A 17829-nucleotide genomic window follows, 5' to 3' on the forward strand; every position below is an offset into this window, starting at 1 on the left:
AGTCCCCGGGGGGGGTCCCCTAATGGGGGGGGGTCCCCAAATTTGGGGTGGGGGACGACATGGGGGGCTCCCCCTAATTGAGGGAATGTCCCAAATTTGGGAGGGGTCCCCAATTTGGGGGGGGGGACAGGACAAGGGGGGGTCTCCAAGATGGGGGGGGGCTGCACACTCTGCGTACTCAGTACACAAACACAGGGGGGGCCCCCCCGGCCCCCCTAAACTGGGGGGGGGGAAGGAGGGGGGGCTGGGGGACCCCCCGCTACACTCAGTACCAAAATGACCTTTTTTCGCCCCAAAGTGACCTTTGGGGGGGGGGGGGGGGGGGGCTATAAAAAAGGGAGGGGGCGCGGGGGGGGGGGGGGGAACAACAGAGGTATCCCCACGGTGGGGGTGGCAGTGGAATGCTTGGACTGGGGGGGACCCCAAACTGGGAGGTGGGGGGGTGTCCCCAGGCTGGGGGGGCACTGGGGTGCCCAGTTTGGGGGTGTCCCCCCATGGGAGGGTGGCACGGGGGTGTCCCCAGTTTGGGGGTGCCCCTGGGTTGTTCGCATACTGGGAATGCCCATAGGGTGCCCATTTTTTGGGGGGGGTCCCCAATTTGGGGGGGGTCCCCATACTGGGGGTGACCCTGGGGTGCTCGGTTTGGGGGTGTCCCTGGGGGGGGGGGGGTTGGCACTGGGCTGTCCCCAGTTTGGGGGTGTCCCTAGGCTGGGGGTGGCACTGGGGTGTCAGAAATGGGGGGGGGCACTGGGGTGTCCCCATGATAACTGGGAGTGTCCCCAGTTTGGGGGGTGTCCCCAGTTCAGGGGTGTCCCCACACTGGGAGTGTTCCTGGGGTGCCCAGTTTGGGGGTGTCCCCAGTTTGGGGAGGGTCCCTTGGGTGTCCCCAGTCTGGGGGTGTCCCTAGGGTGCTCAGTTTGGGGGGGATCCCTTGGGTGTCCCCAGTTTTGGGGTGTCCCCATACTGGGAGTGCTCCTGGGGTGCCCAGTTTGGGGGTGTCCCCAATTTGGGGAGGGTCCCTTGGGTGTCCCCACTCTGGGGGTGTTCCTGGGGTGCCCAATTTGGGGGTGTCCCCATACTGGGGGTGTCCCCAGTTTCGGGGTGCCCCTTTGGGTGCCAAATTTGGGGGTGTCCCTGGGGTCTCCCCAGTTCCAGCGTGTCCCTTGGGTGTCCCCAGTCTGGGGGTGTCCTTGGGGTGCCCGGTTTGGGGGGGTGTCCCTTGGGTGCCCCCATATTTGGGGTGTCCCTGGGGTGCCCAGTTTGGGGGTGTCCCCAATTTGGGGGTGCCCCTTGGGTGTCCCCAGTTCAGGGGTCTTCCCATACTGGGAGTGATCCTGGGGTGCCCAGTGTGGGGGTGTCCCCAATTTGGGGGGGGGTCCCTTGGGTGCCCCCATACTTAGGGGGTCCCTGGGGTGCTCAGTTTGGGGGCATCCCCGTACTGGGGGTGTCCCCGGTTTGGGGGGGCCGCCCTCCCTCAGGCAAAGACCTGCATTTTGGGGGGCTGCTCGGGGGCCGGGGGGGGCAGCTGCGTTTGGGGGGGCCCCAGCACGGCCGGACTGGGGGTGGCCTCGGACCAGTCAGAGAGGGAACGGGGGGAGGGGCTCGCCCACTGCTCGGGGGACTCGGGGGAGGGCGTCAAATAGGGGTGCTCGCTGGGGACCCCCAAAAACCTCCCCTCGGCCCCCCCGCCGCCGAACCCCCCCCCCGCCGCCGCCGCGGGGTATTCGTCCCCCGCCTTGAAAAACCGGGGGGCGGCGGGGCGAGGGGCCCCCCCGTCTTCGGGGGAGAGGGGTTGGGGGCCGCGGGGGAGGGGGTCGGCGGCGGAGGGCGGGGGGCACCCCACGGCGCCGTGGGGCAGCAGCAAGGCGGGGGCGAACCCTTGGGCGGGGGGGCGTAAAATGGGGTGGACCCCCCCCAAACACGGGGGACCCCGACTCCGCCACTCGAAGGGGACGGGCAGCGCCCCCAAACCCACCCCGAAACGGGGGGGGGGACCCCCCGCCAAGCGCCCGACGCCCATGGGTGGCCCCAAGGTGACCGTGAAGGGGGGGTCCAGCCCCGGCGGGGGGGGGAAGACCCCGGGGGACGCCGCGCTGGGGGCGTAGGGGGAGTCCAAGGAGTCGGTGGGTGACAGCGTCACCGAGCTCTCCAAGCCCGGGGGGCACTCGCCCCCCAACTTCTTCCCCCGCCCTTTGCCCCCGCCCCCCGTTTTGCCCCCCACCCTCCGATTCTTCTTCCCGGCGGCGGCGGGGGGCTTGAGGCCGGCCAGGAAGGAAGGCGGGGGGCCGAGGAGCGGGGGTCGGGCGGGGTTGGGGGGCAGCGGTCCCGGGGGGCTGCGCCCCGCGTCGTGCTCGTCCAGGAGGCGGACGATGTCGTGGTGGAGCCGCTCGCGGCCCACGTCCCGCGGGAGCCGGTCCAGGTGGTCCGCGATCTCCCGGTTGGCGAAGTGGTCCAGGAGGATCTTGGCGGCTTCGTAGCTGCCTTCGCGGGCGGCGAGGAAGAGGGGGGTCTCCTCCTGCCGGGAGGGGGAGGGGTGGTCGGAAGGGTTGGGGGGAGGGGGGGGAAATGGGGGCGGGGGGAAAGGGGGCGTCTCCCAGGGGCAATGGGGCAGCTCTGGTGGGCAGTGGGGTGTCAGCTAGGGTCAATGGGACCTCCTCTGGGGTCAATGGGAGATCTGGAGTCAATGGGGTGCTCTCTGGGGTCAATGGGACCTCCTCTGGGGTCAGTGGGAGATCTGGGGTCAATGGGGTGTCATCTGGGGTCAATGGGGTGTCATCTTGGGTCAATGGGACATCCCGTGGTGTCAGTGGGAGATCTGGAGTCAATGGGGTGTTCTCTGGAGTCAATGGGGTGTCATCTGGGGTCAATGGGAGATCTGGAGTCAATGGGGTGCTCTCTGGGGTCAATGGGGTGTCATCTTGGGTCAATGGGAGATCATCTTGGGGCAACTGGGTGTCTCCTGGAGTCAACGGAGTGTCATCTTGGGTCAATGGGACATCTGGGGTCAATAGGGTGGTCTCTGGGGTCAATGGGGCGTCCTCTGGGGTCAGTGGGAGATCTGGAGTCAATGGGGTGCTCTCTGGGGTCAATGGGGTGTCATCTGGGGTTAATGGGGTGTCATCTTGGGTCAATGGGAGATCATCTTGGGGCAACTGGGTGTCTCCTGGGGTCAACAGGACGTCCTCTGGGGTCAATGGGACATCTGGAGTCAATGGGGCATCTCCTGGGGACAATGGGGCAGCTCCTGAGGTCAATGGGGTGTCTTCAGGGATCAATGGGACATCTTCTGGGGTCAATGGGGTGTCATCCTGGGCCAATGGGGTCAATGGGGCAGCTCTTGGGGGCAATGGGGTGTCTCCTGGGGGCAACGGGGTGTCATTTGGGGTCAACAGGATGTCTTCTGGGGTCAACGGGGTGTCGCCTTAGGTCAGTGGGAGCAATGGGGCACAGGGGCTATGGGGTGTCATCTGGGGTCAATGGGACATTTGGGGTCAGTGGGGCAGCTCCTGGGGGCAGTGGGGGGGCCATGGGGTGTCTTCTGGGGTCCATGGGGCACCTCCTGGGTCCATGGGGCACCTCCTGGATCAATGGGGCACCTCCTGGGGGCAATGAGGTGTCTCCTAGGGGGTCCCACCTGGGTGCAGGGGTTCCTTACTCAGGGTGCCAGGGGGTCCCTGTTGGGGGTGGGGGGGTCAGGGTGCCGGGGGGTGCCAGCTGGGGGGTGCCGGGGGTCCCAGTTGGGGGTCCCACCCCACCTTGCTGTCCTGCATGTCCTTGTTGGCCCCGTTCTTCAACAGCGCCAGCGTCGCCTCCATGTTGTTGACGGCGGCGGCCCAGTGCAGGGCGGACTTCCCTGGGGTGGGGGGCACAGGGTGGGGGGGTGAGACCCTGCCCCCCCCACCCCCCCCATGGACCCCCCTCTCCAACCGAGCACCCCCCAGCCCCCACTATCACCATCACCCCATTCCTACCCCCAAGACCCACCATCATGGGGGGGTTGCTCAACGTCAACCTCAACCTCAACTTCAACCACTCCACCCCCCACCCGAGGGCCTCCCCGCCCCCTCCCTCATTTTGGGGGACCCCCCCGGCCCCCCACCGGTCTCATCGACGGCGTTGACGTCGGCGTGGCAGGCGATGAGCTCCTCCACCATCCCCTCCACCGCCAGGCGGGCCGCCAGGATGAGGGCGGTGGAGCCGTCGCCCATGCGGGCGTCCAGGTCCGTGGAGCGGTTACGGATCAGGATCTGGGGTGGGGGGTGGGGACCAATCATGTTGGGTGTCCCATGGCCATGGAGGATGTCCCATGACCCATAGGCACGGAAGATGACCCATGACATCCACTTGTGCTCCATGGCCATGTTGGGTGCCCATGGCCATGTTGGGTGCTACATGGCTATGGAAGGTGTCCCATGGCCATGGAGGATGTCCCATGACCCATAGCCATGGAAGATGCTCCATGACATCACGTTGTGCCTCATGGCCATGTTGCGTGCCCCACAGCCATGCTGGGTGCTACATGACTATGGAAGATGCCCCATGGCCATGCAAGCTGACACGTGGCCGTGCTGGGTGCCCCATGGCCATGGAAGATGACACATGGCCATGTTGAGTGCTACATGGCTATGGAAGGTGTCCCATGGCCATGGAGGATGTCCCATGACCCATAGCCATGGAAGATGCTCCATGACATCACGTTGTGCCCCATGGCCATGTTGCGTGCCCCACAGCCATGCTGGGTGCTACATGACTATGGAAGATGCCCCATGGCCATGCAAGCTGACACATGGCCGTGCTGGGTGCCCCATGGCCATGGAAGATGACACATGGCCATGTTGAGTGCTACATGGCTATGGAAGGTGCCCCATAGCCATGGAAGATGCTCTATGACATCACCTTCTGCCCCATGGCCATGCTGGGTGCCCCATGGCCATGTTGGGTGCTACATGGCTATTGAAGATGCCCCATGGCCATGGAAGATGCTCCATGACATCACTTTCTGCCCCATGGCCATGTTGGGTGCTACATGGTAGCTCCCTCTACACCATGGCCATGTTGGGTGTCCCATGGCAGCACCCCACACCCATGCCAAGCACCCCACGCCCACGCCGGGCACCCCATGGCCACGCCGGGTGCCCTCACCTGGAAGACGCCCTGGGCGTCGGCGGTGACGGCGGCGTGCAGCGGCGTGCGCCCGGTGTTGTCCTGGGCGTTGGTGTCGGCGCCGGCGTCCAGCAGGCGCTTGGCGGCGTCGGCGCGGGCGTAGCGGGCGGCCAGGTGCAGGGCGGTCTCGCCCGTGCGGTCCGTCTGGGCGCCCAGGCTGGCACCCTGGCAGATGAGGTCACCGATGATGCCGGCCGAGGCGTCGTCACCCTCCTCGTCCTCGGGCACCTCGGCATCCAGGCCACCGCCGCAGAAGGAGGCCAGCATCAGGGGCGTGAAGCCATCTGGGGGCACAGGTGAGGGGGTGGTAGCAGCTGCCTGGGGGTCTTCTGGCCCATGTCACCCACCTGGGGTGGGGTCTTGAGGACCCCCACCATGCCCTTGGCGGCCTCTGGACCCTACATCAGCTCTGCCATGTCCATGGTGTCCCACACTTCCCCAGTGGCCTCCATGTTCCGTAACCATTCTACCTGGACCCATGGCGTCTCCCATGCCCATGGTGGTCTCCCATGGGCCACATCCATCCTACTGGGCTCATGGTGGCTTCCCATGCCCATGGTGGTCTCCCATGGGCCACATCCATCCTACCTGGGCCCATGGTTTCTCCCATGCCTGTGGTGGTCTGAGATGGGCCACGAGCATCCTACTGGGCTCATGGTGGCTTCCCATGCCCGTGGTGGTCCCTTATGCCCCACTTCCATCTTATCTGGCCCCATCGTGCCCCGCCCATGTCCATGTTGGTCCCCCATGGGACACGTCCATCCTACCTGGACCCATGGTGGCTTCCCATGCCCGAGGTGGTCCCCCATGGGCATCGTCCATCCTACCTGGAGCCATGGTGTCTCCCATGCCCCATGTCCATCTTCTCTGGCCCCATGGTGCCCTCCCATGCCCATGGTGGTGCCCCACACCTCACATCCATCCTACCTGGCCCCATGGTGCTTCCCCGTGCCCATGGTGGTCCCCCATGCCCCACGTCCATCCTACCAGGCTGATGGTGGTCCCCCACGGCACATCCATCTTCCCTGGCCCCAAGGTGCCACCCATGCCTATCCCACCTGGCCCCATGGTGCTCCACTCCCACAGTCCCCCAGCACCCTGGGTGCCCCCTGCCACCCCACCTGGACCACGGACGTTGACGTCCACACAGTCGGAGTCGAACTCGCCCTGGGGCGGCGTCAGGGCCATGGCAGGTGGCATGCGGATGTCAGCGGCGACCAGGTGGTGCTGGGTCCACTGCCGGCAGTCCACGGGGTCCTGGGGGTCCGTGTCCGCCTCCTCCACCTGCCAGGGGACATGGGTGCTGGGCCACACACCCGTGAAGGTGCTGGACCTCCACCTGTGAGGTGGTCTGGCCATGGGGCTGCCAGGACCCTCCACCAGGATGGTGGCCATGGTGTGATGGGACCTCCACCCATGATGGAGCTGGGGACCCCTTGCCCGTGATGGTGCTGGACCTCCACCCATGATGGTGCTAGACCTCCACCCATGACTGTGTCTGGCCATGGGGGTGTTGGGAACCCCAACCATGATGGTGCTGGGCCTCCCACCCATGATTGTGCTGGACTCCACCCATGATGGTACCTGGCCATGGGGTGATGGGACCCCCCCCCCATGATGGTGCTGGACCCCCACCCATGATGGTGCTGGGATCCCCACCCATGATGGTGCTGGGATCCCCACCCGTGATGGTGCTGGGGTATGAGGGTGCTGGGACCCTCACCCATCAGGGTGTTGGGACCCCCACCCATGATGGTACTAGACCTCCACCCATGATTGTGACTGGCCATGAGGGTGCTGGGACCACCACCCATGATTGTGCCTGGCCACGGGGTGTTGGGACCCCCACCCAGGATTGTGCTGGACGTCCACCCATGACGGGGCCTGACCATGGGGTGATGGGCCCCCCACCCACGAGGGTGCTGGAGACCCCTTGCTTGTGATGGTGCTGGACCTCCACGCACAATGGTGCTGGAACCCCCACCCATGATGGTGCCTGGGGTGATGGGACCCCCCACCCACGATGATGCTGGACCCTCACCCATGATGGTTCTGGACCTTCACCCATGGTGATGCCTGGCTATGGGGTGATGGGACCCCCCCCCCACCCATGAAGGTGCTGGAGACCCTCACCCAGCAGACTCCCACAGCACAGAGGTGCAGGGAACCCCCCCCACCCATGGGGGGCCTGGATAAGGGGGTACTGGGAGCCCCACCTCCCCCACAGTGCCTGCGATGGGGGTACAGCCCCCCGCCCCCCCAAATGCCCCCCACCCGCCCCCCAAGTGCCCCCCGGGTACCTTCAGCCTCTTGGCCTCGGGGCAGTCGCCGTCCGGCCACTCCTCGGGGGGAGCACCCATGAGGGTCTCCCCCTTCCCCATGGTCCTGGGGGGGGCACGGGCGTGAGCCGGGTGCCCCCCACCCTGCTCATCTGGGCCCCCCCAGACCCCGGGGATTGCTGGGACCCCCCGGGAAGGAGCTGGGATCATCCCGGGGGCTGGGGGAGCTCCTGGGGGGTGGAAACCAGTAACGCCCTTCCCAGTGGTACTGGGACCCCCAGCCCAAGCCCACGTATCCCCCCATTCTCCCCAGTTCCACCCACCCCAGACCCCCCCAGTGCCCCCCCCCCCAGTAGCACCAGAATCCCCAAACCCAGTGGCCCCCCCATTTCCACCAGCTCCCCCCCCCCAGTGCCACACCCCCAGTTCCATCAGTTCCCCCGCAGTTACACTGGGATCACCCCAGAGCCCCAGTATACCCCCAGTTCCACCAGTTGCCCCCCCCACATCCCACCCAGTTGCACCAGGACCCCCAGCCCCAGTGACCCCCCCCCCCTCACTTGCCCAGGGACCCCCATAGCCCATGGCCTCCAGCACCCCCAAGCTCCACCAGCTCCCACCCAGTTGCACCAGGACACCCCCCAGAGCCCCAGTATCCCCCCAGTATGCCCCCAGTATCCTGCCAGTATCCCCCAGTTGCCCCTCCCAGACCTCCCCAGTGCCCCCCCCCAGTTGCACCAGGACCCCCAGCCCCAGGGACCCCCCCTCACTTGCCCAGGGACCCCCACAGCCCATGGCCTCCAGCACCCCCAAGCTCCACCAGCTCCTATCCAGCTGTACTGGGATCCTCCCCCAGAGCCCCAGTATCCCCCCAGTATCCCCCAGTTGCCCCTCCCAGACCTCCCCAGTGCCCCCCCCAGTTGCACCAGGACCCCCAGCCCCAGTGACCCCCCCCCCCTCACTTGCCCAGGGACCCCAATAGCCCATGATCTCCAGATCCCCCAAACTCCACCAGCTCCCACCCAGTTGCACTGGGACACCCCCTAGAGCCCCAGTATCCCCCCAGTATCCCCCCCAGTATCCCCCAGTTGCCCCTCCCAGACCTCCCCAGTGCCCCCCCCAGTTGCACCAGGACCCCTGGTCCCAGTGACCCACCCCACTTGCCCTGGGACCCCCATAGCCCATGATCTCCAGATCCCCCAAACTCCACCAGCTCCCACCCAGTTGCACTGGGACACCCCCCAGCGCCCCAGTATCCCCCCAGTTTCCCCCCCAGTATCCCCCAGTTGCCCCTCCCAGACCTCCCCAGTGCCCCCCCCAGTTGCACCAGGACCCCCAGCCCCAGTGACCCCCCCCTCACTTGCCCAGGGACCCCCATAGCCCATGGCCTCCATCACCCCCAAACTCCACCAGCTCCCACCCAGTTTCACTGGGACAACCCCCAGAGCCCCAGTATCCCCCCAGTTTCCCCCCAGTATCCCCCAGTTGCCCCCCCAGCCCCTCACTTCATGCCCAGGGCGTCCTGCCCCACGGGCTCCCGCCGGTCCCGGTTGGTGTCCTTGGCCAGGCTGAAGCCCTCGGGGAACCAAAGGGTGCTCTGCTCCCGCCGGCGCTGGGCCACCAGGACCCCCAGCACCGCGATGGCCAGCAGGATGACGGCGCCCACCACCACCAGCGGCAGCAGCCGCACCGGGGCCGGCGCCTCGGGCAGCTTGTCACCTGCGGGGGGGACACAGAGGTGGGGTGAGGCCACCACGTGCCGGGGACATCATCAGGGTGATGGCACCACGTGTTAGGGCACCATCAAGGTGGTGGCACCATGGGGCAGTCAAGTGCTGGGGAAACCGTTACGGTGATGGCACCATGGGACTATCAAGTGCTGGGGCCACCATCGTGGTGCTGCCACCACATGTTGGGGCACTGTCATGGTGATGGCACCACGGGGCACCTGCTTGTTGGGGACATCATCTTGGTGATGGCACCACGGGGCAACCACGTGTTGGGGCACCATCACGGTGATGGCACCATGGGGCAACCAAGTTGCTGGGGACATTGTCATGGTGGTGGCACCACATGTTGGGGCACCATCATGGTGAAGGCACCATGGGGCAACTAAGTGCTGGGGACACCAGCGTGGTGATGGCACCACGGGGCACCTACTTGTTCGGGACATCATCATGGTGGTGGCACCACGGGGCAACAAAGGGTTGGGAACACCATCGTGGTGATGGCACCGTGTGTTGGGGACACTGTCATGGTGATGGCATCACGTGTTGGGGACACCATTACAGTGATGGCACCACGTGTTGGGGCACCACCATGGTGATGGCACCATGGTGCACCTACTTATTGGGGACATCATCATGGTGGTGGCATCACGGGGCAATCGAGTGCTGGGGACACGGTTGCGGTGATGGTACCATGTGTTGGGGACACCGTCACGGTGATGGCACCGTGGCACAACCATGTGTTGAGGACACTGTCATGGTGATGGCATCACATGTTGGGGACACCATCGTGGTGATGGTACCACGTGTTGGGGCACCATCATGGTGATGGCACCATGGGGCAACCAAGTGCTGGGGACATCGTCATGGTGATGGCATCACATGTTGGGGACACCATCATGGTGATGGCACCACGTGTTGGGGCACCATCATGGTGATGGCACCATGGGGCAACCAAGTGTTGGGGAGATCATTGTGATGATGGCAGCACCTGCTGGGGACACCGCCATGGTTATGGCACCATGGCACAACCATGTGTTGGGGACACCATAATGGTGACGGCATCATGGCACAATCGTGCTGGGGACACCATCATGGTGGTGGCACCACGGGGCAACCAAGTCCTGGGGACACCATCGTTGTGATGGCCCCATGTGTTGGGGCACCATCATGGTGATGGCACCATGGGGCACCTACCTGTTGGGGGCATCATCATGGTGATGGCACCATGTGATGGGGACACCGTCATGGTGATGGCACCGTGGCACAACCATGTGTTGAGGACACTGTCATGGTGATGGCACCATATGTTGGGGCACAATCATGGTGATGGCACCACAAGGCAACCAAGTGCTGGGGCCACCAATATGGCGATGGCACCACATGATGGGGACACCATCATGGTGACGGCACCATGGGGCACCCAGCATGTTGGGGACACCATCATGGTGATGCCACCACGGGGCAACCATGTGTTGGGAACCCCATTGTGATGATGCCACCATGAGGTGCATGCGCATGCTGAGGCCACCATCATGGAGATGCCACCACATGATGGGGACACCGTGGTGGTCATGGCGCATCCATGTGTTGGGGACACCATCATGATGGTGCCACCATGGGGCAACCACGTGTTGGGGACCCCATCATGATAATGTCACCATGGGGCAACCACGTGTTGGGGACACTGTCATGGTGATGCCACCATGGGGCATGTGCATGCTGGGGACACCATCATGGCGATGGCACCACGTGGTGGGGACACCGTCACAGTGATGGCACCATGGGGCACCCACGTGTTGGGGACCCCACCATGATGATGCCACGACACGCTGGGGACACCCCACGTATGAGCCATGCCACCACCACCACGACCCCCCCTCCATCACCGTCTCACCGCACCAGACCACCCCACCCTTTCCAGACACTAAGCCCTCACCCCACCGTGAGGACCTTGTCCCCAGGGGCCACCGGGAGGTCCCTCACCGCGCACGGCCGTGATGGGGTAGGGGAACTGGAGACGCTCCACGGCGGAGAGGGCGGCCAGGTAGTCGGCGGCGCTGCGGGTGTCGGGGAAGCACTTGTCAGACGCCTGCGCGCACAGGCGGTTGTCGATCTCCAGCGTCACCACCGAGCTGCCGGGGGACACCAGGACGGGGTCAGGGGGACAGCTGGGACCCGGGCTGGTGGCGCTCGTGGTGCTGTGGCTCGAGATACCCAGTGCCCACAGTCCCACAAGTCATGGAACTTGTGTCCCTGTGGCCCAGGAGGCCCAGCACCACCATCACGGTCCCACGGCCTCCAGCACCACCATCCCATGTCCTCCAGCACCACCATCCTCATCCCATGGCCTCCATGTCCCCCATTCCATGTTCTCCACCACCACCATCCCATGTCGTCCAGGATCACCACCCTCATCCCATGTCCTCCATGTCCCCATCCCATGGCCTCCAGCACCACCATCCCCATCCCATCTCTTCCACCATCCCAAACCTGTGTCCCCCATCTCATCTTCTCCAGCACCATCATCCCATGTCCTCCAGGATCACCATCCCCATCGCATTTCCTCCATGTCCTCATCCCATGTCCTCTAGCACCAGCATCTCCAGCCCATGGCCTCCAGCACCACCATCCCAATCCCATCTCCTCCATGTCCCCTATCCCATGTCCTCCACCATCACCATCCCCCAATCCATGTCCTCCATGTCCTCCAGTACCACCATTCCCATCACGTCTCCTCCACCATCCCAATCCCATGTCTTCCATGTCCCCCATCTCATGACCCCAGCATCACCATATCCATCCCATGTCCTCCAGCACCACCATCCCACATCCTCCAGCACCAACATCCCCATCCCTTGTCCTCCACCATCCCCATCCCATCTCCTCCACCATCCCCATCCCATGTCCTCCATGTCCCCCATCCCACATCCTCCAGCACCACCATCCCTATCCCATGTCTTCCACGTCCTCCAGCACCACCATCCCATGTCATCCAGGATCACCATCCCGATCTCATGTCCTCCATGACCCCGTCCCATGTCCTCCAGCACCAACATCCCAATCCCATCTCCTCCATTTCCCCCATCCCATGGCCTCCAGCACCACCACCCCCATCCCATCTCCTCCATGTCCCCTATCCCATGTCCTCCACCATCACCATCCCCCAATCCATGTCCTCCATGTCCTCCAGTACCACCATTCCCATCACGTCTCCTCCACCATCCCAATCCCATGTCTTCCATGTCCCCCATCTCATGACCCCAGCATCACCATATCCATCCCATGTCCTCCAGCACCACCATCCCACATCCTCCAGCACCAACATCCCCATCCCTTGTCCTCCACCATCCCCATCCCATCTCCTCCACCATCCCCATCCCATGTCCTCCATGTCCCCCATCCCACATCCTCCAGCACCACCATCCCTATCCCATGTCTTCCACGTCCTCCAGCACCACCATCCCATGTCATCCAGGATCACCATCCCGATCTCATGTCCTCCATGACCCCGTCCCATGTCCTCCAGCACCACCATCCCAATCCCATCTCCTCCATTTCCCCCATCCCATGGCCTCCAGCACCACCACCCCCATCCCACGTCCTCCACCATCCCCATCCCATCTCCTCCAGCACCGCCATCCCCATCCCATCTCCTCCACAATACCAATCCCATGTCCTCCATGGCCCCCATGCCACTTCCTCCACCATCACCACCACCAATCCACGTCCTCCACATCCTCCAGCACCACCATCCCCATCCCATCTCCTCCACCATCCCCATCCCATGTCCTCCATGTCCCCCATCCCACATCCTCCAGCACCACCATCCCCATCCCATGTCTTCCACGTCCTCCAGCACCACCATCCCATGTCTTCCAGGATCACCATCCCCATCTCATGTCCTCCATGACCCCGTCCCACGTCCTCCAGCACCACCATCCCATGTCTTCCAGGATCACCATCCCCATCTCATGTCCTCCATGACCCCGTCCCACGTCCTCCAGCACCACCATCCCCATCCCATCTCCTCCACAATCCCAATCCCCTGTCCTCCATGGCCTCCATGCCACATCCTCCACCATCACCACCGCCAATCCATGTCCTCCACATCCTCCAGCACCGCTATCGCCATCCCATCTCCTCCACCATGCCCATCCCATGTCCTCCATGTCCCCCATCCCACATCCTCCAGCACCACCATCCCCATCCCACTTCCTCCACAATCCCCATCCCATCTCCTCCACCATCCCCATCCCATGTCCTCCATGTCCCCCATCCCACATCCTCCAGCACCACCATCCCCATCCCATCTCCTCCACAATCCCCATCCCATCTCCTCCAGCACTGCAATCCCCCTCCCATCTCCTCCACAATCCCAATCCCATCTCCTCCATGGCCCCCATGCTGCGTCCTCCACCATCGCCACCACCAATCCACGTCCTCCACGGCCTCCAGCACCACCATCCCCATCCCATCTCCTCCACAATCCCCATCCCATCTCCTCCAGCACTGCCATCCCCCTCCCATCTCCTCCACAATCCCAATCCCATCTCCTCCATGGCCCCCGTGCTGCGTCCTCCACCATCACCACCACCGATCCACGTCCTCCACGTCCTCCAGCACCACCATCCCAATCCCATCTCCTCCACCATCCCCATCCCATGTCCTCCAGCACCACCATCCCCATCCCATGTCCTCCACAATCCCCATCCCATCTCCTCCACAATCCCAACCCCATCTCCTCCTTGGCCCCCATGCTGCGTCCTCCACCATCGCCACCACCAATCCACGTCCTCCACGTCCTCCAGCACCACCATCCCCATCCCATCTCCTCCACAATCCCAACCCCATCTCCTCCTTGGCCCCCATGCTGCGTCCTCCACCATCGCCACCACCAATCCACGTCCTCCACGTCCTCCAGCACCGCCGTCCCCATCCCTCCTCCTCCGTGACCCCACCCCACGTCTCCCGCCCCGCGCCGCCCGTCCCCGTCTCACCCGATGACCTCGGGCTCCAGCTCCCTCCTCCGCAGCCGCCGCGGTCGGTAGTAGGGCTGGATCATGTGGTTGCCGTCGGCGTCGAGGCGGAAGCGCAGCGAGGTGCGCAGGATGGCGCTGAGCCGCTGCAGGAAGGCGGCGCTGGCCCGGCGCAGCTCCTCGGGGGGCACCAGGACGGTGACCACCAGCACCCCGCGGGCCAGCGCCTCGGGGACCTCCTGGGCGCAGTCCAACCCGTCCCAGCCGCACTCCTCGCTGTTGCAGCCTTGGTCGCAGCGCCCGTCGGCGAAGTGGTCGGAGCAGTACTGCTCGTAGACGGGGCTGCGGGGGGGACACCGGTGGGTGGGGGGCGTGGGGGGCACGGGTGGGAGATGGGGAGATGGGTCATGATGGGGCAAGGGGACACGGGGGCATGGAGGCCATGGGTTGGGAGATGGAGGACATGGGTGGGAGATGGAGGACATGGGTGGGAGATGAAGATATGGGTGGCAGATGGGGACATGGGGGACATGGAGAGCATGAGTGGGAGATGGAGGACATGGGTGGGCGATGGGGACATGGGGGACATGGAGAGCATGAGTGGGAGATGGGGAGATGGATCATGGATGGGGCAAGGGGACACGGGGGTATGGAGGGCATGGGTGGGAGATGGAGGACATGGGTGGGAGATGGAGGACATGGGTGGGAGATGAAGATATGGGTGGGAGATGGGGACACGGAGAGCATGGGTGGGAGATGGGGACACGGGGGACACGGAGAGCATGGGTGGGAGATGGAGGACATGGGTGAGCGATGGGGACACGGGGGACATGGAGAGCATGGGTGGGAGATGGGGAGCTGGATCATGGGTGGGGCAAGGGGCCACGGGGGCATGGAGGCCATGGGTTGGGAGATGGAGGACATGGGTGGGAGATGGGGACATGGGGGACACGGAGAGCATGGGTGGGAGATGGGGACATGGATCATGGTTGGGGCAAGGGGACACAGGGGTACGGAGGCCATGGGTTGGGAGATGGAGGACATGGGTGGGAGATGGAGGATATGGGTGGGAGATGGGGACATGGGGGACATGGAGAGCATGAGTGGGAGATGGGGAGATGGATCATGGGTGGGGCAAGGGGACACGGGGGTATGGAGGGCATGGGTTGGGAGATGGAGGACATGGGTGGGAGATGGGGACATGGGTGGAACATGGAGAGCATGGGTGGGAGATGGGGAGATGGATCATGGGTGGGGCAAGGGGACACGGGGGTGTGGAGGCCATGGGTTGGGAGATGGAGATATGGGTGGGAGATGAGGACACAGGGGACATGGAGAGCATGGGTGGGAGATGGAGGACATGGGTGGGAGATGGGGACACGGAGAGCATGGGTGGGAGATGGGGAGATGGGTGGGAAATGGGGACATGGGGGACACAGAAGGCATGGGTGGGAGATGGGGAGATGGGTCATGCATGGGGCAAGGAGACACGGGGGACATAGAGGACATGGGTGGGAGATGAAGGACATGGGTGGGAGATGGGGACATGGAGGGCGTGGGTGGGAGACAGAGATGTGGGTGGGAGATGGGAACACAGAAGGCATGGGTGGGGCAAGGAGACATGGGGGACATGGAGGTCATGGGTGGACGATGGAGGACATGGGTGGGAGATGAAGGATGTGGGTGGGAGATGGGGACATGGGGGACATGGAGGTCATGGGTGGACGATGGAGGACATGGGTGGGAGATGAAGGACGTGGGTGGGAGATGGGGACATGGGGGACATGGAGAGCATGGGTGGGAGATGGAGGACATGGGTAGGACGTGGGGACACGAAGGCCATGGGTGGGAGATGGGGACATGGGTGGGAGATGGGGACATGGAGCCCATCGATGTGAGTGATGTCACATGGGGTGACCCACAGTGACCCATGGGGATAGAGGTGGCCCACGGCAACATAGGGTGACCCATGGGGACTGGGGGTCACCTGGTGGGACAGGGGTGACCCATGGTGACGGGGGGTGACCCATGGTGACCCACGGAGATAGAGGTGGCCTACGGTGACAGGGGGTGACCCATGGGGACAGGGATGACCCACATTGACACAGGGTGACCCATGGTGACCCATGGGGACAGGGGATGACCCACGGTGACCCATGGGGATAGAGGTGACCCACAGTGACCCATGGGGACACGAGGTGCCCCACGGTGACTTAGGTGACCCATGGGGACAGGGGATGACCCAGAGTGACCCATGGGGATAGAGGTGACCCACAGTGACCCATGGGGACATGGGGTGACCCATGGGGACAGGGGGTGCCCCACGGTGACCCATGGGGACGTGAGGTGCCCCATGGTGACATAGGTGACCTATGGGGACAGGGATGACCCAGGGTGACCCTCGGGTTAGAGGTGGCCCACGATGACATGGGGTTGCCCCATGGTGACACAAGGTGCCCCACGGTGACATGGGGTGACCCATGGGGACAGGGGGTGCCCCACGGTGACCCATGGGGATAGAGGTGACCCACAGTGACCCATGGGGACGCGAGGTGCCCCATGGTGACATAGGTGACCTATGGGGACAGGGATGACCCAGGGTGACCCTCGGGTTAGAGGTGGCCCACGATGACATGGGGTGCCCCATGGTGACACGAGGTGCCCCATGGGGACAGGGGGTGACCCAAGGTGACCCACGATGACATGGGGTGACCCATGGTGACACGAGGTGCCCCACGGTGACAGAGGTGACCCATGGGGACAGGGGGTGCCCCACGGTGACAGGGGGGTTCTGGGGGGTGCCGGAGGTGCCCGGGGGGTTCCGGGGGGTGCCAGGGGTGCCGGGGGGTTCCGGGGGGGTCCGGGGGGTGCCGGGGGTGCCGGGGGGTGCTGGGGGGTTCCGGGGGGTGCCTGGGGGGTGCTGGGGGGTGCTGGGGGGTGCCGGGGGTGCCGGGGGGGGAGGGGCGGCTCACTTGCAGGCGCGGGGGGGGGGGCCGGCAGTCGAAGTTGTCGTAGAGGCAGCGGGCGCTGTCGCAGGCCCGGTCGCAGCGGCTGTTGTTGAAGAGGGGGGGGCACTCGGGGACCCCGCAGCCCCCCCAGGGGTCTCCCCCCAGCGGGGCGCAGTCCCCTCCCCCCTCGGCGCAGGGAGGGGGGGGGTGGGGTGGGGGGGGACACCCCCTGGCAGCGGGACCCCCCGAAGCCCGGGGGGCAGAGGCAGCGGGTGAAGGGGGGGGAGGGGGGGAGGGGACGCAGGTGCCCCCGTGGAGGCAGGTGGGGGGGGGGCAGGGCGGGGGGGTGAGCCCCGGGGGGGGGAGGGGGGCGTGGGGGGCACCCAGAGGGGGGGCAGCTCCCGGCGGCGGCGCAGGAGGGGCCCGGGCAGGGGGGAGGGGGGGTCTCGCAGTGGGCGCCGCTGAAGCCCTGGGGGGGGGAAGGGAGGGGGGGGTCAGGGTGGGGGGCGCCCAGGGGGGGATGGCGGGGGCAGGGTGGGGTGCACCCAGAACCCCCCGCCCACCCCCCAGCAGCCCCCAGCAGCCCCCAGCACCCATCCCCCAGCCCCCCACCCACCCCATAGCCCCCAGACCCCAGCCCCTCACCCACCCATAGCCCCCCATAGCTCCCAGCCCCCCACCCAACCCATAACACCCCATAGCCCCCAGCCCCCCATCCACCCCATAGCACCCC

The 17829-nt window shown here is 65.1% G+C and overlaps 1 protein-coding gene across 1 annotated transcript in view; it reads right to left on the reverse strand.

Annotated features, from left to right (window-relative positions):
* Window positions 1–1317: 1317 nt before the first annotated feature.
* Window positions 1318–17829, reverse strand: part of NOTCH3 (notch receptor 3) — a 46642-nt gene continuing 30130 nt past the window's right edge. Inside the window, 14 exon segments of the mRNA XM_075445935.1 lie at window positions 1318–2515; window positions 3756–3853; window positions 4100–4247; window positions 5143–5447; window positions 6285–6447; window positions 7464–7548; window positions 8948–9161; window positions 11156–11304; window positions 14170–14490; window positions 17121–17144; window positions 17146–17325; window positions 17327–17388; window positions 17391–17405; window positions 17488–17565. Coding sequence (XP_075302050.1) covers window positions 1475–2515; window positions 3756–3853; window positions 4100–4247; window positions 5143–5447; window positions 6285–6447; window positions 7464–7548; window positions 8948–9161; window positions 11156–11304; window positions 14170–14490; window positions 17121–17144; window positions 17146–17325; window positions 17327–17388; window positions 17391–17405; window positions 17488–17565 — 2883 coding nt within the window. The 3' untranslated portion in view covers window positions 1318–1474.

This window comes from Opisthocomus hoazin, chromosome 35 (assembly GCF_030867145.1).
Source record: "Opisthocomus hoazin isolate bOpiHoa1 chromosome 35, bOpiHoa1.hap1, whole genome shotgun sequence".
NCBI classification, from domain to species: domain Eukaryota; kingdom Metazoa; phylum Chordata; class Aves; order Opisthocomiformes; family Opisthocomidae; genus Opisthocomus; species Opisthocomus hoazin.